At 41.3% G+C, this 22,609-nt stretch overlaps 1 protein-coding gene across 9 annotated transcripts in view; it reads left to right on the plus strand.

Moving 5' to 3' along the window:
• The window catches only part of TNC (tenascin C), a 95,164-nt gene that overhangs the window by 35,034 nt on the left and 37,521 nt on the right, over window positions 1–22,609 (plus strand). For 3 of the 9 annotated variants that reach the window (XM_077143698.1, XM_077143658.1, XM_077143663.1), the window contains exons 7-15: window positions 2,038–2,307; window positions 3,021–3,206; window positions 3,473–3,562; window positions 5,588–5,851; window positions 14,325–14,597; window positions 15,056–15,328; window positions 15,946–16,218; window positions 18,774–19,046; window positions 21,337–21,609. In XM_077143698.1, the coding sequence (XP_076999813.1) occupies window positions 2,038–2,307; window positions 3,021–3,206; window positions 3,473–3,562; window positions 5,588–5,851; window positions 14,325–14,597; window positions 15,056–15,328; window positions 15,946–16,218; window positions 18,774–19,046; window positions 21,337–21,609 (2,175 nt within the window). The remainder of the gene's footprint in view (window positions 1–2,037; window positions 2,308–3,020; window positions 3,207–3,472; window positions 3,563–5,587; window positions 5,852–14,324; window positions 14,598–15,055; window positions 15,329–15,945; window positions 16,219–18,773; window positions 19,047–21,336; window positions 21,610–22,609) is intronic. The other 6 variants (XM_077143671.1, XM_077143676.1, XM_077143691.1 and 3 more) reach the window with 4 other exon arrangements.

The following is a 22,609-nucleotide window of genomic DNA, read 5'->3' on the forward strand; positions in this document are numbered from 1 at the left end:
ATCTTGCATTTAAATATTTACACATTTTTGCCTAGCTCGGAGCTAATTCAGGATTTGTCTCCTTAATAAGCAAGTGTTTTCCATCATCTTGACAACATGCGTCTGTGGTAGGTAGAAGGCAGGTATCAACAAGAAAAATCATTAGATCACCAGAAGGCGTAGAAAAGATCAACCGACTGCTTATATCTGCTATAGAGAAGGCATACCAAAAATACAAAAGACATTTCTTTCATCTGCCTCTTTTCTTTTGAATCTAAATATGGGGATTGGCTGCATTATTTTCTTCTTATTGTAGGATAAACATCCCAACATTGGAAGTTCCATAATCACATAAATATCAACATTGAGGGACAAATATTTACCTGTTTATTTTGCTGATATACCTGTTTTTTCCCCAAGTTTAAATGCCCCTAAACTTTTGGTGCCAAAACAATGTCTACTCCTTCTCTCTGGTCTCTATACAGAGGTTGTATTATAGCCATTTTTGAGAGCCACCATCATATATGGGGGGAAATGCATGGACTTTGGATCTAAACAGTTCTGAGTTTTGAAATCCAGCTTCACCACTCACCATCAGCTTGGGCAAGTCTATTTCTTTAAGCCTCAGATGCAATACCTGGAAAATGGGTTATAGATTCTTCCTTGTGGGGTTAACAAATAATAGGGCTAATACATAGTGACAAAACACCATGCACAGAGAAAATGCTTGTCCCCTCTGCTTAAGAATCCCAAAATCCAGGGGCAGATCAGTTTCTTTGGCTGACTCAGTTTTCTTAATGACAAGAGTATTAGGGAAACAGATAGGTGTGGTTTGGGTGCTTGTTAGCAGCTGGAAGAAGATAACACAGGCAACTTCACTATTGATTTGAAGTATCGTTTTCATTGTGCATTTTTAGGGGGCCATCAGCTGTAAACTGGGGTTGTTGTAGCCACACTTAGACTTCAAAAAAAACTATTCTGCAGCTCTATCACAGTTTACTTTGGATTATTCCTTCTTCCCTATATAAAGTCAAATTCCTTTCATCTGATAGTGTTTACTCAACCCATACTGTAAGTACAGACCTAAGTAGTTTTCAAAATAGAAACATCTACTGAATCCCTGCCCCAAGAAATTAATTGCCCCATCTAAATTGATTCAAAGCGTAAGCAGATCTGCTACAGAACAGTGAGAAAAGTACGATATTAAAATGTTCTTTAAGGACAGAAGCAACAACTGAGAGGAAATATGTGTTGACTTTGTTGCAGCAGGTTCAAAGAAGGTTTCTCATAGGAGGTGACATATATGTAAGATTTTGATATACGAAGAGGATATTTTTAGAACTGGGAGACACAATCTCAGGGAGGAGAAACAAAGGGACAGCAAGTGCAGAGAGCAGGAAACAGTATGGTATGTCCCAGAGTGCTGAGCAGTGAAGTTCAAGGGTGGATGGGCAGGAGGTGAGTCATGGGGAAAGGAGAAAGGCCAAAATGAGGCTGAAAAGATAGGTAAGGTTCACAAAAAAAGATTATTTTCCCGCCTCAATTCTTTTACTCAAAAACAACTTTCCATATGCTATCGAGACAGTGACTACCCCATGCTTCTCCATAATTCTGATGGTCTGAGAAGTGCTCAAATGTCTGGGAATTTTGCCTAATTAAAAAGCTGAGATATAAAATCAAATTTTTCAAGTGAAGAAGTCCCTAAGCATGTTTTTTCAACTTATGAATAGTAACAATATTAAAAGCAAGAAAGCAATGGCCATTTATTCTGCACCTATCATGTCCCAGGCACAATGCTAGATGCTTCACAAGCATTGTCTCCTTTAATATTTGAAAGAGAAAAACAAAGCTAAACAAGCAAACAAAAAGAAACAGGTAGCTGTCATTATTCCCACTTATAGTTGATCATAAGGGAAACTCAGAAAGCTACAAGGTCAAAGGGTCAATGGACACTTGAATGCACAATCAAGAAGCCAAGGGACTGCAAGCTCTTTCCCCCGCCCTGCCGCAGGCTCTGGCCCTGCTCTCTGAAACCACCTTGTCTTCTGCCCATCACAGGTCTGGATGCCCCCAACCACGTCGAGGTGAAAGATGTCACTGACACCACCGCGCTCATCACCTGGCTCAAGCCCTTGGCAGAGATCGACGGCATCGAGCTGTCCTACGGGATCCAGGACGCGCCGGGAGACCGCACCACCATCGATCTCATGCACGACGAGAACCAGTACAACATCGGCAACCTGAAGCCGGACACCGAGTATGAGGTGTCCCTCATCTCCCGCAGGGGCGACATGTCCAGCAACCCGGCCAAACAGACCTTCACGACGGGTAATAGAGCAAAGGGGAAGATTGCCAGGCTTCCGTCCCACCCACTTGGGTGTCTTTTTCCCAGAAGGAAGAATGGAGGGAAGATTTTAGGTCCTTTAAATTTTATTTGAAAGTGTGGTAGCAATTGATTATTTTTTGAAAGAAAAAATACCACAAATAACCTTCCAAAGCACAGTTTTGCAGGAAAGGGGGATATATTAGACTGGGTCTAATTATCTCTAACCAAGATTCTGATGAAAATGAAACTCAATATTTTAATAATAAAACACTTGGAAAAGGTGAATGACAAAGGCACCTCTGAACCTCTTGGCCAGTGCTATTATTTTAACAGTGTTAAAGCTGCAATCATTCATTCAATCGACTTTTTTTCATTGTTCATTAAGCACTATGTGATTTATTAGAAAGATAGTAATACATTCAATGGACCAGTTCCTAGGTTCATAGGATTTATTTGTGCTTTTCTGGATAGTCTTTTCAAACACAAAACCTAAGGGAAATATGAATAACTGCAATGGTGCGTACATCAATAATGGGGAAAAGCCCCAAATACATGATGTTTGTCAAGATCTACGCATCAGCTACCAAGCCAGTGAGTTGATTTTGTGATCTTTCTCACGGCAGTCACCTTCTGTATTTCAGGTTAAACTGTCCAAGACTCCTGCTCTCCCAGTGCCAGGTATTTTCATACACATGTCCTTTCCTCTTCCAAACAGGACTGGATGCTCCCAGGAATCTCAGGCGAATCTCCCAGACAGACAAAAGCATCACCCTAGAGTGGAGAAACGGCAAGGCAGCCATCGACAGTTACAGAATCAAGTACGCACCCATCTCCGGAGGTGCCCATGCAGAAATCGACGTCCCAAAGAGCCAACAAGCCACAACCAAAACCACACTCACAGGTGAGTGCTGCATCCCCCAGCCACCCAGGCCCACTGAGACCACCAAGGATGGCCAGGTTGATCCTGCAGGTCTCCATTTTTAACACTCCAGAAAGTATTAAGTCCACTCCCAGCAAGTCCTCTCACTTGGATGCAGAGTTGGTTTATAAAACATTCTGGACGTTGAGAAAGCATAACCTCCCAAGGACCAGCACAGGGCCATTTTTACGGTCTTTGAAATTCTGTCCGCTTTCAAGCTGAATGCCAACCTACACATTCTCCCTTAGGTCTGAGGCCGGGAACTGAGTATGGGATTGGAGTGTCTGCCGTGAAGGAGGACAAGGAGAGTAACCCGGCAACCATCAATGCAGCCACAGGTGAGGAGCAACTTGTATTCCCACCACCAAGAGTGGCCGGGTGTAGTGGGCAGGCAAGACGGGGCTGATGAGACAGATAAACCCACTTTAAAAGAAAAAGAGGTCTGGAGGAGAAAAGGGTTTCTGAGACCATTTAGCCCCATTGTCTAAATTCAAAAGTATCATAAATGAGTGAATTAGGACCAGTGCAAGCAGGGATCATCTGACTGATGCTGTCACTTCTCTTCCCATGCAGGAAGGGGACCAAGGGAATTTTTAAAGAAAAATTGGAAGCAGACTTTAGAAGAAATCCTTAAATTAAATTTTTTTCTTACAAATCTTTGTCTATCAAAACAGTTTCCTGTTAGAAAACTCCTAGCTTTTATACCCGCATCAATCAGACTGTAAGTCACAGAACCCGAGTTTAGCCAGCTCCTGCCTATCAGTCTGGGCGCCAACTTTGCAGCCTATAGCTCAGGCCTCAGGGTGAACTCTGTGAGGGGGCAACAGGTTTTGAGGCATGGACTCTTTCTTTAAGTTGTTTTCCAGAAAATTTGTACTTGCAAAAGATAACCCTCCCCCTACCTCTCCACCAGCCCTCCCCCAGGTACTGTGAGGAAAGGGGAGCTAGTGTTTAAAGAGACATAAATCATGTTTCATCGAGCTTCCAGATTACGCAGGATCTACCGCTGGGCACTTACATGCATCACCCTTTCCTAAGTTTTGATTTTAAATTGATTACAAATCGGCATGCAGTTGTGAGAAATAACAGAGAACTCCCCTGCGCCCTTCTCCCCATTCCCCCCGCTGGTAACCTCTTGGGTAACTACAGCACAATGTCACAACCAGGAGACTGGCATCCATATAATCCATCAAACTTATTCCGATTTCACCAGTTTTACATGTACTCATCTATGTCATGCATTTAGTTCCATGCAACTTTATCCCAAGAGTAAATTCATTTAACCAACATCACCCAAGACAGCTTCATCACAAGGATCCCTCATGCTAGCTCTCATTTTATAACTACAGCCACACCCATCTCTCCCCTTGTCCCTAATGGCTGGTACCCACTCATGTTTTCATCAACTCTAGAATTTGGTCAGTTGAAGAATGTTACATAAATAGAAACACACATGGGTCCCTGGACCAGATAAGTCCACCACATTATTCTCTTCCAACAAGAAAAAGTTAGAATGGGCATAACCCAAATATCCCTAAAGAGTGGGAGAAAGATTAAAGGTGATGGTGGAGTTATGCAGAGAAGTATGAGTATGATTGCTGTATTGTTGTATTGATGTTTCTTCTAGTCTCCAGAATCTTAAATCAGCTAGAAGTAAAAACCTAAAATTGGGGAATTGTGACCCATACCAAACTCTGAAATCTGTTCTACAACTAATTGTTGTACTGTGCTTTGAAATTTATTGCTTTTCTGTATATATGTCATTTTTCACAAAAAAGAAAAAAGTTTATTGTGATGATAAAAAAAATACATATATCCCTTCTAGCCTCCTATATTCTAGAGCAACTAGGAGGAAAGATCTGAGGTGATGGTGTGGTAGCCCATGACAAACTCTGGGATCTGTCCTGTAACTACTTGTTGAAGAGTGCTTTGAAAACGATTGTTTTTTTCTTTCTTTGTTTTGTATATATGTTATATTATACAATTAAAAAAGGTTTAAAAAAAATGGAATCATACAGTACATAACCTTTGGAGATTGGCTTTTTTCATACAGCATAATTCCCTTGAGATCCCTGAAACTATTTCTTGCAACAACAGTTCATTCCTGTTCATTGCTGGATAGCATCTTGTGGTACTAATATTCCACCATATTTGTTTTTAATCTCCCTAAACTCTTGAGAGCTAATGTATAATTAGACCCATTTTACAAAAGTGAAAACTGAGACTCAGGGGAATTGCCTAATGTCACACAGCCGCTCGATGCCAGACTGAGGGCTACAGCTCAGCACCAGCTGACTGCTATCTCAGGAGCACCCCTGCAACTCAGCCTTAAAGCAGTTTGTACATCTCTGTTGTCTTCCCAGACATGGATGCGCCCAGGGACCTTCGGGTTTCTGAAACGACAGAGAAGAGCTTGACCCTGCTCTGGAAAGCGCCCCTGGCCAAGTTTGACCATTACCGCCTCAACTACAGCGTCCCCACTGGCCAGCCAGTGGAGAAGCAGCTTCCCAAAAACACCACCTCTTACGTTCTGAGAGGCTTGGAACCTGGGCAGGAATACACCGTCCTGCTAAGGGCAGAGAAGGGCAGACATAAGAGCAAACCTGCACACGTGAAAGCAACCACCGGTAAGTCTCACCTCTGAGCTCCGTCCAAAGCCAGATGGGAAGTTGTGCTACTTCCTCTACCATGAAACCTCTAAAAGCCACTTTAAAAGAGCTCCTGGGCAGGCCATGGTGGCTCACCAGGCAAGGACGCTTGCCTGTCATGCCAGAGGACCCGGGTTTGATCCCTGGTGCCTGCCCATGTGAAAAAAAAAAAAAATTCCTTACCTGTCTTTCCGAGTGTTAACTTTTCCTTCTGTTGATCAGTTCAACCAAGGTTCCAGGAAAACTTTAAGTGTCAAGGTTTGGGTCTGTTTGTCTTTGATTCTTGTATTTTTTTTTATTATTATGTATATATTATACAGATTCTTTTAAATTGTTTCTCATTCTTCTTTGCTTCTTTAACTTAGCAATTAATTTACTTTTCATTTTATTTCTTTTAAAGACGACCAAGATACAAATATTAATTATTTGGTTCTTTCCATTAAATGTTTTTATTCCAGGTTTTTTCCTTTCTCCTAAGAGTACCACTGAAAAGTTCTATATGGTCCTTTGAATCTCCCACAGTGCTCTTCTCATTTTCTCTTTTCTCCTAGGCAGTAAGAGGTGAACCCCAATATTTCCAAGACAATAGCTTAATCCTGACCTCCCATGTCCCATCGAGTCCAGTCTTCCTATTCACAGCATCTGCTGCCATGTTTCCTTAGTGGCTAAATTATTTAAACACTATAATTGAAAAAACGATCAAAAAAAAAGTTCTTCCTACATGAAAAATATATTCCCATTTTACTTTGGTCCCCAAATATTCAGGAGATATAGGTGGAAAATGCTACATCTTCAGGGATTAATCAAGTCTTTACTTTCAGTGTAATTAGTAAGTATGTGTTGAGCACCTACTACATGCCTTGTACTGTGCTAATACTTGAAGGAGTCACATAATAACCATTGTAACCTTACTCATGGGCTCTAGCCTACAGTTTTGGGGAAGACTACATACTCAGGATGTTAGACCAAATCCAAGCAAGGAAAGGGAGTGAACAGGCAGATCAAAAGCAGCCAGGGAAGGCAGAGGTGTTACTCCAGCTGGACCTGGGTGAATAGAAAAGGGATTATAACAAAGGGCATATTTGGAAATGCCTTGAGGAATCTTTGTTATTTGCAAATATCTTCACCTGCCTATAACAGAGATATTACATGCAGTCAGTTAAGTAAGACAGAGATTGGTTTCTTCTCTCATAAAATAAATCTAGATTCAGGTGCCTCAGAGATGGTATGGTAGTTAACCAATTAACAGGGTCTCAGGATCCTTTTATCTTTCTTTTCCATTGTGCTTAGTGCTTGGCTTCCATTCATTTTCAAAGTCACCTTAATGTACCAACATTGCTGCTCTAGTACAGCCTTCACATTTGTACTTTAAGCAACATGAAGAAGAACCAAAACCAAAAAGGAGCGCCTCTTAGAGGAGTCTTTCTAAAGACTTCACAAATGACTTCTACTCATTTTATTGACCACTCCTAGCCTCCTGCTTGAGCAGGTTCCTGCTCATATAAATTATGTCTGCTTGTAAGGAAGAGCTGCAGAAGAGATATTTGGTAGAGAAAGAGGGGCATCTGCCAGAGAGTCTAAAGGGAGTCCAGGTGGAAAATTCTATTGACTCTGCAAGGGCTGCTTCCTACTCGGCCACCAGATGATCATCAAGGATGCTCTGGAGAGGTAGTTTAATCATGGGGGTGGGGGCTGATAAGAATCAAGAAGGAAAAAATCTATGGTAGATATTTGAGGATTTTGGCTTTGTAAACATAAACTTGTTATAAGATGTCAAGGGACAACAAATGAATAAGAAATATATAAAGGAAAACCTGGCTCGCTCGCTCGTGCTCTCTCTCTCTCTCTCTCTCTCTCTCTCTCTCCTTTAGCTTTCCCTGAGTTTGACAAATGCTACATCAAAGAGAGATTCCTATCTCCACTCAATCATTTTAACCTCTTGTTACAGCTGCATTATCTCCTTTCTCCAGTGGGGAAGCCCCAGACCTCAGCAGCTCAGCAAGATGAAATCTTTCAAATGAACCACAGCCTGGAATTACTTTGCCTCTGACTCAGAGCCCTTGATATCCCAAGGGCTCAGTGGTTTCACTTCCCTTGCCATGGCTTCTTAATGCTGTTTCAAAGAAATCAAATGTATTTAAAGACATTCTTTAGTATAGGCAGAATGTGCAAACCTTTTGTTTGGCTCTTCCCCACTGTCTTCAGAATATTTCTTCCTTTGGCTTTCTCAACAGAATAACGGTATATTATTATATGTGAGGTGAACATTTATTTCCCTCTCTTGAATTTACTCAGTCAATAAAATTTTGTAACCATGCTCTTTGCTAAGTCTTGAAGATACTAGAAAAAAATAAAACAAGTTCCTGCTTCCAAGGACCCTTTGCTAAGTCCTGGAAATACCAGAACAATTAAGACAGGTCCCTACTTCCAAGGAACTCACTGTCTAGTAGACAGAGAAACAATCAGCATCAAAATACACACTCACTAATAATTGAGGATGCAGAAGGTGGGGTGGGAGCACAGAAGGGAGCACAGATCTGCCTTCTGTGCATCAAGAAAGGCTTAAAATGGAAAGAACTGTTGGCAGAGACTTAAAAGGCAAATAGGATGGTGTCAGAATATTTAAAAGTCAAAGTCAAAGTACCTAAGCATGGAAGACATATAGGAAGGAAAAAAAAAATGGTAAAAGTGGGAGCCTTTGGATGATTGGACCAAATGGCAGTTGCTCTGAAAGATCAAAGGGTTGTAGGTAGAAACCTCAGAAGAAGGGAGGCCCCTGCTCTGTACCATTTGAGGACCCCAGCTGCCCCAAAATGTGCCTTTCTGTAGAATCTTTTCATCCTTTCCATCCATCTCTACATTAAAATCACTTTAATAGCTCAAACTCTTTCCCCTTGAAGACAAAGAGAAGGGGAGAGGAAGGGAAGACATTTATCTACCTGGAAAATCTTCAGTTAGGTTTAATGTGGAAAGAAGAAAGGAAGGGAGAGAGGGAGGGAGGGAAGAAGGGAGGGAAAAGAAAGCATATCTCTTCTCTTGGCACAATGGTTTTCACATCAACATGGATGATCTCTCTCTCTGTGTCTCTTGCTCTCTTGCTCTTGCTCTCTCTCTTTCTCTCACTAACCCTTCTGCATTTGTATTCGGATAAACTTAACTACACCCTGCTTAAGGTGAAGGCCATAAATTTGCTATGAGCCATAAGGACACAGAAACCAGGGAGGATGTAGAAACACAAGACCAGGGAAGCATCTTTCCAAACTAGCATGAGACTCAATAGTAACATCCCAGTCATTCTCATGGAGTTTGGAAACAAAAATTTTTATTTTTTAGCCAAACTGTAGTCAATAGAGTATATTCTGCTTGATTTCCCATTTTTGTTTCCTTGTAGAACAAACTGAAATGTATTAAAATGCTTATTCAGCCAAAAAAATTTTATTTAGCATCTACTATGGGTTACACCACCTCTTCACTCAAGAAATGATGCACATTGCAATGAGAAAAAGAGGGAAAGAAAGCAAGAGTACCTAAACTAGAATTATAATGATTTAAGTAGTCTGTGTTAGAGGGAAGGGCAGGAACTACAGAAGCACAGAGGCAAGTGCCCATCCCACACTTGAGTACAGGCAATGAAGGGCATCAGAAAGGACTTTTGGAAGAGTTGGAACTTGTCAGAGTGCTAAAAAAAAAGAAAGAGAAGGAAAGGAGTTGGGCAATAGGAGAAAGGGAAACAGCATTTCCATCGGGGAAACTGCATGTACAACTCTCAAAAGCATAAGAAACTTTATTTTTGTGAATCCTGCTGTTGGATAGAGTGGAGAATAGCAGGATAATGGGCTGGAAATTTCCTCAGGGCCAGCTGCAGAGCTGTGAGTGTCATGCTAAAGGTCTTTGGCTTCATTCTTGATAATGGCAGGGAACTACTAAAGGTTTTCAAGGCAAGCAAGTCTCTAAATTTCATTTGTCTTATCTTTACAAGATGAGAACAAAGCAATTTAAGCTACCCTTTAGAGAGTCGAGCATAGTCTTGGCCATCTCCCTGCTTCCATGAGTGAAAGTGGATTCCTTAACAAGCAGGAACCTGAGGGCTCTCAACCCAACCATGGGATAGAACCACTGTTACAAGATGGTGGGAATCTAAAGATTTCAACTTGGCACTGCCAGAGATTCCTCCAGATCAGCACTGTGCACCCACCAGAAGCACCGAAATAGGATTTTGAAATTCTGATTTCCCAGGCCCACTGACATTGTTCAGAGGGTAGATTCCGGGTGCACAGCTGTAAAATAAAGACAATGGCCTTTTCATAAAGAAATGCCAAGAAATTCATTGTGGAACTACACATTGGAAACACTTGGCCTCTGGGGCAGTAAAACCACAAGTGTGTCATTTACAATGGAAATGTAGATTCAGTATTTATGTGGAGCCTCTTGGTCCCACCTTCATTTGTGTTTCCTATATTTTCATCTCTTTTCTTAACTTTTATCCCTTTCTCTTTAATTTATTCACCGATTTTATTCTTGGAAGTCTCACCTTTCACTTGTCCAACAAAGATTTATTTCATCAGTCATTCTACCGTTTCTTATTATCTTATAACCTTACGAAAGCCTTCACAAGTATTGGGATCTTCAGGATGTATACACTGGGTGTCACTGAACTGATCTTCTTCCATTGAAAGGCCAATAAGTAGAAAACATATTTTAAGGCCACAAAAATATTCTTTATCAGTTTCTGACCTTGTGAGTGGCTCAGCCTGGTACATATAAGGGCTTTTTAGTGATGAAAAATTGATGCTCTTTTATTCCTTATTCAACAATTATTATGAAGCACCTCCTGAAGAGCTGAGAGTACAGCAATGATCAAAACAAAGTCACTGCCCTCATGGAGCATTTTTTTGGGGGGTGGGGGGAGATATATAAGAGATGATGATAGATAATCAGAGAGATGGCTAAATAGATGATAGATGGTGATGATAGAGAGACAGACAGACAGACAGACAGATAGATAGATAGATAGATAGATAGATAGATAGATAGATAGATAGATAGATAGATAGGTGCTATATTAGATAGATGATTAGATAGATAAATATGTTTGTTTGAATTGGATGAATACTGGAACTACTTATTAAGATCGGGAACCCTAGAGAAAGATCAAGTTTAAGGGGAAAAATTAAGGTCAGACCTTGACGTGTTGAGGTTGAGATGTCTTTAGACATCCAAGTGATGATAGCTCATAGGCTATTGGATAAATAAGTCAAGCTCAGTGTTGAGGATATGAATGTAGGAGTCATCAGCATATAAAGGCCATGGACCTAAATGCGATTGTACTCCTCTAGAGTATTGTCAAAGGTTTTATGTATGCATGTGGTATGTATGTGTATATCTACCATAGAATTTATCTATTCTATATTAAACTATTAATTTCTACAATGAAATTGGCAACATTTCAGCCTTTGTTATATTCCATCTTTTCATTTTAAGACCATGCATTAAGAGAACATCCCTTTGCATTTTGGAGGGAGGAAAAGATGCTGTCTTGGCCTGCGCCCCCTAAAAGCAGAGTCTAAGATGAGGATTCTTTGACAGTCACTTAATGGGGGAGTGCTCTTAGGAAAAGTATAGTGAAGGAAGCATCATGGGGCAGGAGAAGAAACCAAACAAAAGTTTGGCTAATTCCAGGGGAGGTCTGGAACTCTTACTGCCCCATGGAGTTGGTCCCATCTGGGGACAAAGAAGGTGGCCTTGTATATTCCTTTGTTCATTTATCATTGGCCAGTAGTTGCAAAGGTGGGGACAGAGGAAACCTAATCTGGAAGAGAGGACTCCTTTTCAGCCAAGGTCAATTCTCACGAGAACAGGGCAAAAATAAACTTTAGCAACCAGAACTCCCAGCAGCTGGAAAATTGTTCTCCATCTTGGTGAAGGGGTCTGGGTGGGGCACCAAAGTATCCACTGCAGACACGGCCAGCTTTTCCACTCTAACTAATAAGCTGGTTCTCTTTCTTGAATTGCCTACCAAAAACAAACAAAACAAAAGATAAAAAGAAAAAAAGTGAAGGAATAGCTAAAAAGTTTTGGTGGACATATCACCACCATAAGCATTACTATGTATTGAGCAACATCATAATATGTGAAAGTAACCCCATCAAATGTATAGACAGGTGAAGAAGGATGTGTTGGCATTGTATACATAGTATCAGTGATATAAAAATAATAAATCAAAGTGGAAAGAAGATTCCCATCAGAAAGAGACACTTACCAACACATATCTCCTCTTCTCCTGAACCATCTTTACTGTATCAGCTTCATAGGAAATTCATAGTCACCTCTTCTCTCCCCCAGTCAGATCTTGTAACCTGTTACCTGAAATTTCTTTCATGGAAAAAAAATACTTTTCAGATCAGAATGAGAGATAGGGCAGTATGGCATAGAAAATAAAGATAGATAAATGGTGAAGAAAAAAAGAGTGACAATAAGGGATAAATTTTCAAAGTCAGGTAAGCTCTTGACAATTTTTAACAACAGGAAGACCAAAGACAGAAAAGCGGGGTAAGAAGGGGAGTTTTAGGGCCATAAAGGTAGATTTTCTTGACTTACAGCTTTGCTTAGATTTGTTTTTCTCCTCCATCTCTTTTGCACATGAGGATCCTGGCATATTCAAAAAGGACATGCTCCTGAGTATAGTTAAAGCTTAAACTCTAAGTTCAAGGATAAATTTCTTATCAGGGAGCACTGTCCTGGCTCACAAGGGGCAGTGGGTTTAAGGATGGTTGATCGTTTTCCCAAACTAGCTATAGCACTTTGAGATTTGGTCCTCTCTTTCTTCATAAAGACCATGTTTTTATAATTAGGAACTGCTATGGGGCATTTGGTGTGAGCTCCAGGACATGAATCTGAGGGAAGTGAGGAGCCCACAGATTTTAGTTCAAGATTGGTGTAGGCAAATATTTTCTGTAAAAGACTGGAAAGTAATCAGTTTAAACTTTGTAGGTCACATCGACTCTGTGACCTGCTTTTCAACTCTGCAGTTGCAGCACAAACTCAGCCATCAACAACACATTAATGCATGAGTGTGGTTGTGTGCCAATAAAACTTTATTTATGCATGTTGAAATTTACATTTCATATAATTTTTTTTAACATGGGCAGGCACCGGGAATCAAACCCAGGTCTCTGATGTGGCAGGTGAGAATTCTGCCACTGAGCTATGGGCACACCGCCCTAAATTTCATATAATTTTAAGCTATCATGAAATATTCTTCTTTTGATTTTTTTTAGCCATTTAAAAAGTAAAACCCATTGTTAGCTTGCTATCTACCAAGACAGGTGATAGGTGTTTACTGACCCACCTTCTAACTCAAACAAGATTTCAAGGAGTGTACTCTGCCAGTATGAAACAATTAGGGAAGAATATACTTCAGAACTTAGATAAGTTTAGATCAAATAGAATCTGGAAAAGTAAAACTTTCCCCTATGAAATGATATCCTCAATCAAATTGTGAGCTAAGATCTTTAAGTTTAGAACCTTATTTTAATAGATATAGAAGACACACTTGAAATTTGCAGCAATGTTAGACATGAATAGAAAATTAATTTACTCTTTACAATAAGCTACAGGCAGTACCTACTCTCTTGTCCAAAGACTCCATTTCCTGAGAAAAGACTTTCTTCCTAGGTCATGCAAGTCCTCTTAAGCTCAGCCATGAGCAAGTTATCCCCCTTAAGATAGAGTTTTTACTGCATTTTATGTGTTCAGCAGCTGAATGGAAATGGTGGATTCAATTAAGTTGGGCTTAATAAGCTCTTCTTTTTATCCAGGACCTCAGTCTTTCTATCCAGTAAGGGACAAATATTTAAACTCATAGCGTTTCTCAGTTCTGCCTTCCTTGTATTATGTTAGTTTATGTCTGATCTTTGCAAAAATAGTTCAAGCAAATTGGTTTGAACCCTGGACATTGAAAAAACTGCCATATCAAAGTAGCTGGAAAAAATAGACTGTCTAGAGATTGAGGAGACCATGGAAAGGAAGAGAATCTGGGAGATGCATAGTGTGTCAAAATGTAGAAGACTGAAAAGCTCTGGCTGAGACCACAAGAATATTTGATAGTTTCCCTCCTTAGGGTGAGAGGCACTTTCTAAAATGGAAATGGAAATTCAGAGCACCCCTAGCATGCATCTACAACGTTTTCTAAATCTACAAGACACCTGTCAATAGAAAAATACCATTTCTGAAAGACAAACTCAAACATACATGATGGTAAAAATGAGTATGCTGACTTTCATTCTGTTGGTATTTTAATGGAGACAGCAATGCCAGGGATCGAGTGAGTAAAATATTTTACTTGGACTCTGGCAGCCTTTCCACACTGGCAACGGATTTAACATCTCTGAATTCTCAGAATGAACATGTTTTGAGGAATGGTTTAACTGACCCCATTTCTGTCATTATTCAGACCAAGCCCCTGAGCTGAGAAGCATCACCATGACTGAGGTTGGCTGGGCTGGCCTCAGACTCAACTGGACCGTGGATGACCAGGCCTATGAGCACTTTGTCATTCAGGTGCAGGAGGCCAACAAGGTGGAGGTGGTCCAGAACCTCACGGTGCCCGGCAGCCTCAGGGCTTTGGATATCCCGGGCCTCAAGGCCGCCACCCCGTATAGGGTCACCATCTACGGTGTGATTCGGGGCAATAAGACACCAGCACTCTCTGCTGAGTCCTCCACAGGTACCTCTTCCCTTTCTACCCACAGCTTCTCTTTTTCCCAACAGGAAACCGGCCTAAGGATAATCGGAGTCACCTAGGTTTTGAAGGGGCATGTTTTGCCACAATTTATAATGCTGTGGTGTCTAATAATGGAAAGTTATGCCATGGAGTTGCACAGCTCCAGAGGGGACATTCACATTGTGCTTCATGTGTGTGGCGCCCTCTGGAGTTGTGCAAAGCCCAGCCTGTGGAAATATGCACACAGCCCCAAGGGCGGAGAGCTTGAGCTTCTAAAACAGGCTCACTCCTATTAAGTGAGCCTCGCCCTCTTTGCTGTATTTCTAAAATTTAGGAAACTGCATGATGCATGTTTATCTAAAGAAAGATGTATTTTTTAAGTGGCATAAAGTTATTCTCCTGTTAAAGATTTCCTGGATCTTGGTATGTGATCATTAAAGTAGTTCTTTGTCCTTCTTCAGGGAAAACTCCCATGCTGGGAGAGGTAACTGTGGCCGCAGTGGGCTTGGATGCCCTCAAGCTCAACTGGACAGCTCCAGAAGGGGTCTATGACCACTTTTTCATTCAGGTGCAGGAGGCTGGCACAGTAGAGGTGGCCCAGAACCTCACAGTCCCAGGAGGACTGAGGTCTGTGGACCTAACAGGGCTCAAAGCAGCTACTCTTTATAACATCACCATCCGTGGGGTCACTCCAGACTTCAGCACAAGCCCTCTCGCTGTTGAAGTCTTGACAGGTATTCTAGACCAAGTCTCTAAATTGCTTCATTCCTAATGTCTCTGCTCAGGAAGGATCAAAACTCTGTCCTGCTCTAAACTGGATTTGTCCCCTAACATGTTGCGTAAATACTGGTGAATCATCCCTGCTTCTTTTCAAATATCATATTTCCTTATTTGGCCAAATCCTAACAGTAGCATGGCAGCCAAACCCATGGAAAATTTCACCTACTCTCCCTGTACATAAGTGAGAGGTAACTTTTCTTTCGATGCAAGTTTCAGTCATAATATCTAAGAAGTTGGAAAGCATGACTTGGAAGTTAAAAAAAAAAAAAACATTGCTCTGAGTTCATTTTAAGAACATACAAAAGGACTCCCCAAAGCCCTATTTATATATCAAGAATGGAAGTTGTGAACAATCCCTAAAACTACCTTTCTTTCCCAAAACCAAATACAGAAATTTGGCTTTCATGCCAGTAGTTAGAGTCTGTCTACTCAACACCTGCTGTAAATCATGCATCTCTAATCAATATTAACCAGACAATTCATCTCAACCTTAGCCAAAATGCCATTTCACCTGAATCCCAGCATATAATTGCATTTTGTAGTAACTAAGCAACTCTGTGTCCTTATCCAGAGGAGGTTCCAGATCTGGGAAACCTCACAGTGACCAAGGTTAGCTGGGATTCCCTCAACCTGGACTGGACCGCCCCAGCTGGGACCTACCAACAGTTTATCATTCAGGTCCAGGAGGCAGACCAGGCAGAAGAAGCTCACAATCTCACTGTTCCTGGCAGTCTGCGTACCATGGAAATCCCAGGTCTCAGGGCCAGCACTCCTTACACAATCACTCTGCATGGCATCGTCGGGGGCCGCAGCACTCAACCCCTTGCTGTGGAGGTCACCACAGGTATCTGACCTTCCTCCCAGACTAAAAACATGATGTGAGCCAGCCTGTCATTGGGATAGAGAAAATTGCCCATGTGGGGGGGGGCAGTTTTCCTACCTCCATGTGATTGGCAGGCAACAGGATCATGAGGTTTATCTCAGGATGATCTTGGTTGGAACTCTACCTTTCTGGCTGAATATTCATGGGTAGGTCACCTTACTCTCTGAGCCTTCTTTTCTCATCTTCAAATCAAAGACAATACCCTACTTTAGAGCAGTAAATAAAAGTACTTAGCAAAGTGCCCCTCAGGTAGTAATTATTCAACAGGAAGTATTCAAATTTGACATATGGCCATAATAACAGCATGAACAGTGGAGCTGTGACACAAGGGTAAGGCCAGAACTTTCTAGAGAAACCTTGCATTCATTCATGGACTTGGAATCACAAGCAACCACCCAACTCGTAGTCAAATCTCTGCAGGATAATCTTTGGAAATGATCTATTCATCTTCAACCAAAATTATCCAAGTCTCTTTCCAATATATAATCAAGATAGGGACATTTCTAAGAAAGGACAGCCACACTTGATTTCCATGTTCTTCATTTAATTGGAGGAGGAATGGTAATTCATCTCAATTTGTCCCCTAGAAGAAAATGCCCTCCCATCTACTACAGTAAACATTGTATTGTTCATGAGGGTTTTAGAAACAGCTTTAAAAGGGGATATAGGGCCAGCCATAGTGGCTCAGCAGGCAGAGTTCTCACCTGCCATGCTGGAGACCTGGGTGTGATTCTCGGTGCCTGCTCATGCCAAAAGCCAACGGGGGGCTATAAGTAAATAGGCAAAAATTTTAGTTACAGGGTCTTTATGCTAAAGCCCATGTCCCTTTCTATACATGCAATGTTTATATAATACCACCCAAATCACTTCATTAAAATAAATTGCTTTTCATGCCAATATCTACCAAATGAACTTGGTCCTTGCTAGAAACTATACACAACTGCAAAAGTTAGAAATGTGGTGTTGCAATGCACCTAAAGTGTTTGGATTAGGTTTGCCCTGTGTTTCCTGGATTTACATACCAAGCAAGAGCCGAAAGGGCCTTGGAAGCATGTGTGATCTGAGTATAGAGTATTGATGATCTATATTGGTCATTTGAAAAATTTTATTTTTAGAAGCAAAACTCCTTTGCAAGTGAAATCTTAAAAGGAACCCCACTATATGACAGATAAAACAACAGCTGTTCTTGGTGAGCTGGGGAGGAAGACAGGGGTGCCCACCCCTCATATCCCCACCTCAGTTCTTCCAAAAAAGCAAACTATGTAGAACATGGTTTGAAAACAACCTTTGTAAAAGGCAGAAGTTGCTCAGACTCTCACAATGTCTGTTGTACTGAAGTTCAGGATAGCTGAGGGCAAGTATTTTGTATCTTTTTTTTAGGCTAAAATGACTGCAGATATTTTCCTCTCCAACCTCTAACCCACAGCCTCTTCACCTTAAAGGGAAAGGTGGAGAGCTTGCATTTAACCTGGAGGGGCATTCCACAAAGCAGTGGGCTTTTATATATCCTGAATCCAAACTTTGTGAGTCAGCAGTAATAGCTACATAAAACGTCCTTCCCACACTGTAGAAAAATTAATAGTGGGCCCTGATCTGCACCATTTACTGAGCAAAATGTAATCACTTTTAATTAAAAGTAGTCACACTCATTTCACACAAACAGCCTTGCTTTATGATAGAGCCATTCTTCCTTCAGACATAAAGTACAGTGGTAGGAGGTAGGAAGAGAAGAACCAAGTCAAGAATCCAGTACCTGAACTCTGATTCTTGAAAACTGAAAGAAGTCCAGAAGTAAAATATATCTGTCAAAGCCTGAAACAGCATATGCTTTATCCACCCAGTCAAATAACATGTGACCAGCAATGAGACACTCTCTCTAATTTCAGTCCATCAGGTAATGCTCTCCCACATAGGTGAGAAGTTCGCAGGGAAAACATCAAAACAACAGTACATTGTTTAAGCTGCCAACTCACAGGACACTCACTCTGTGTCAGGTATGATGCTAACAGGTTTATAAACGTTATCGTCTATAATCATCATACAACCTAATGAAATGGGTACCATCCACCCTGTGTTAAAGGTGAGGAGAGTAAGGCTCAGAAAAAAGTTGGGTAACATGCCCAGGTTTACACAGCTAGCAAATATCAGTGTTAGAATTCCAACCAAGGTCCACCTACCTTCAGAGCCGGCCATTTTGACCATCCCTACTTCCCTTAGTGCACTAGTCGTGCATGCCCAGAGACCTCCTTGCAGGCTGTGTGTTTGTCCAGACGGCATTGCCATCTCAAGGATAAACAATGCACATGGTTCCCTTTCTGATCTTTGTCAACTCATGATGAAAGCTGTGGTCAAGCACCATAGTTCAAATTGGAAATGCCCAGGGACCAGAAATGACTCCCCATAAAAAAAAAAATTCTCTCTCTCTCTTCTTTCTTTCCTAGAGTTGGGCTGTGGGACGTTTGTTTTCTTCATTTTCCATTTTCAGAACTGACACACACCTCTCTGTCCTCCTTCAGAGAAACTCCCCCAGCTGGGAGATTTAGTCGTGACTGAGGTTGGCTCAGATGGGCTCAAACTCAACTGGACTGCAGAGGACCAGGCCTATGAGCACTTTGTCATTCAGGTGCAGGACACTAACAAGGTGGAGGAGGTCCAGAACCTCACGGTGCCCGGCAGCCTCAGGGCTATGGACATTCCAGGCCTCAAGTCCTCCACCCCATATAGGGTCACCATCTATGGGGTGACTCGGGGCTATAGGACACCAGTGCTATCTGCTGAGGTCTCTACAGGTACTTTTTTCTATACTCTCGATACTTTCTCTCCAAGGTTCCCTGCTTCCTCTCTAAGAGATTGTGCTGAGAGTTAGCTTCTCTCCATGACTGAATCTCTTCCATGTGCCCTTCAGCTGCTGGCTGTGCATGCTCAGAGACATCCAACAGGCTGCGCATTTATCCAGATACCACTATCATCTTGGGAATGAACAATGCAGATGCTGCCCTGTCTGACCTCCAACTTCCAAGCCTCCCTCACCTAAACTTTACCTATCCCATCCTGCAATTGTATCTTTTCTGAATGATGACCTTTTTCTTCAGACAGCGTGATAGTTTTAATTCACTTCTTCAGTGCTTGGATATAGCTCAAAGCCCATTCTTCCCATGAGTTCTGGTGGAGCACAGCAATTGTCTGTATAGAGTCTTTTGCTGGTTGGACATGCTGCTTTACTATCTCTAAAACCCTCAGGGGTGTGGAGCCTGTGGTTCTTGCATTTAAGAAATGTTTCTACAAAGTGCACTGAGTATAATAAGAGAACTCAATTACTCTCCTCCAGGCAGTTCTCTCAGATACTGAGTCATTGTTAGAACATCAAATTAGCAAATAACTGGACCCAAAAGAAAAACATATACCACACAATTATGACTGGAGACTGTACCAAAGAGAAAGTCATTCATTAACAGATGTACACACAGCAGCCTTTGGAACAAGAATGTCCCAGGCTATGGATGTCAAAGAACTGATACCCCTTTTGCTCTTTTTAGCCAAGAATTGCTCCCTGGAAAATTGATTGTTGGATGGCACACTCCCAACCTCAGACCCTAGAGGGTCCATTATCATTTACTCATCACTCTGCTTGAGTCACAAAGCATTCAGTGTTTTCCTGAGCCTGCTAAAGGGAGCAGCCCTTCCCCCAGCACTATTTTCCATTGCTCATTTTCTTTATGCACCTAGATAGTTTTAAAGCTCATTAGCTCATTAGCAGCTTTTTTTGTTTTGCATACGCCCACCCCCCTTTCTCTAAAATTCTTGCAACTTAAGTTTCATGGCAAATTTGTAGCAGTCAAACACACACAAAACAGCTATACATTTTCAACTCAATCATTTCAATACCCTTTATTGAGACAAACATGAAACACAAGCTATCGCTGCATGGAAATGCCATGATACTTTTTCTGTGATGCCAAAATGCTTAGAAATCATAGCTCTGCTGGGATTTCTCTGAATGTTCCCCAGGCTCTTTAGTCTAATATCCACAAACCATCCCTTCCCAGAAAGCAGAGAAGTCAGCCACCACTTCTGATTGCCCATAGGTCTTGTGGAGTGGGTATCATTAGCATTCTTATGTCATTTTTTTTCCTTTTCTTTTAAATGATAGCAATATTTTTGCTTCTGATGAATTAGTCTTTGAGGAGAAAGGACCATAATCACATTTGATGTGTGTCTCACCAAAACTGTTGCCCTCAGAGATAAAGAGGTCTCTCCTTCCTTGCTAAAGAGAGACTATTAGCTTTTTAAACCCTGCTTCTGACTGCCCTCTGCGTATTTTATTCCTCTTACTCAGAAAATCACTGATAGGACCATCTTCAAGACCAAATGTTATTTTTTTTACCCAAACTGCCCTGTCTTGGCTTAGATTTCTTGGTTGGCAATGCAATACTAACCTTCTTGGCCCACATAGAAGTAGTTACAAGATGAGTACCTATTTTAGCAGAATATGAGAAAGCCTGGCCCTTGTCCAAAATATGAAGAAAATACCAAGAATTACATCAACCTCTCAAAATTGCCGATTTTCTTCTAGCCACAAAGTCAAAAGCCTCAAGAAGCCACCCTGGGATGATAACTGTTAGAATTACCTAGCCCTTATTTGAATAGATGGGAGCTCTCTCAAAGCAAAGGATGCCGGCAGGTGAGAGCCAAATAACCATGTCTCCTGAATGCAGTCCAAAAGACTGAAAGCTGCCAGCCCTCCTATCTTTTGACTGATGGCCAACAGACCTTGAAGATCATTCAGCATGTCTTCCCTACTGCAGGGGTCCTTGACCAGGCCAGATCATGTGCAGCAGCTGCAGAACAGAGAAATCTCATTGCCATATCTTTCTCATTTTATTTTTCTTTTAACAAAGCCCCCTTTCCTCCCTCTTCCATTGGCACTGATTGTTAACACTTGGCTTCATTTTGCTATAACCCTGAACTACCAGATCTTTCTACCCAACTTCGGTTCCATTAACAAATTCAATCTTCAAACACAAGCCAAATGATTAACTATATATATATTTTTTCTTCTCCTATCCCCTCCTTTTTCAGCTAAGGAACCTGAACTTGGAAACTTGAATGTTTCTGACATAACTCCTGAGGGCTTCAGTCTCTCCTGGACAGCTACCGATGGGGCCTTTGAGCTCTTTACCATTGAAATTATTGATTCCAATAGGTTGCTGGAGACCGTAGAATATAATATCTCTGGTGCGGAACGAACTGCCCAAATCTCAGGGCTACCCCCTAGTTCTGATTTTATTGTCTACCTCTCTGGACTTGCTCCCAGAATCCGGACCAAAACCATCAGTGCCACAGCCACCACAGGTACATGTGCCTTCCCTCATTTTTAACACCCTCTCTCCAGAGTCTTTTTTACAGGGTGAAGCCACACCTTCTTCTAGCCCACCGGAGTACAAGCCACAGTGCACTAATTCTTCCATGATGCTAGACTGGAACACTATTTAACACCCTTCTCTTCCAACTACAGACCAAATGGCGGATTCCACAAAGCTACTTGCCTGGTTTATTACCAGCCAGAACATTTGCAGCATCACATGTTACTCAATCCAGATTGTCATATAGAATCTGGAGAAGAGAATTATCTACTTCAGTAACTAAAAAGCCATAGCTAGAGTTGTCTTGAACTGCAAAGATGTCTAAATTATCTAAAGTGGTCTTAAAAGTTAGATTTTGCGTTATCCTTGGGCCTTTGATCTTCTAATACTCATATTTCTCAATGATACGATAAATTGTGTTTGTGATATGTTTTTTTTTCCAACTGGGAAAGTGAAGAGGAAGAACAGAGATTTAACTCATCAGATGAATGCAGGAGATAGCCATGCCATACTGAAAATGCCACTGCCAATACCATCTCTAGGAGAAAATACCAGACCATGCACTCTATGCTCCAGAACACTGAATAATAGATGGCAAAAAAATGACAGTAGTTTAGTCTTTTTCAAACAAGGAGCTTGTTAACAAAGAGAAAATGACTCTCACTTTAAGTCCATGTTATCTCTCAGATCGGTACTGTGCCTGAAATCCTCTGGATGAAAATGCAACGAAAGAGGGAATTTAGAAAGTAGAATCTTGTCTATTCAAAGTAGCATTCTTACACATTTTGGTCAAGGGATATAGCTACTGCCAGTTAAAACACTGCAAACTGTATTAAAAAAAAGAAAAGGATATTTGCGAACAAACAGAATTTCTCCATAGAGTTTACCAAAAAAGAGGACCCATATTTTGGAGAATCCAAGTTGAGAGTTAACATTATAGCATGAAAATAATCTATCATTTTAGCCACCCATTGTTGAGAGAGGGTTTC

This window comes from Tamandua tetradactyla, chromosome 2 (genome assembly GCF_023851605.1).
Source record: "Tamandua tetradactyla isolate mTamTet1 chromosome 2, mTamTet1.pri, whole genome shotgun sequence".
Taxonomy (NCBI): domain Eukaryota; kingdom Metazoa; phylum Chordata; class Mammalia; order Pilosa; family Myrmecophagidae; genus Tamandua; species Tamandua tetradactyla.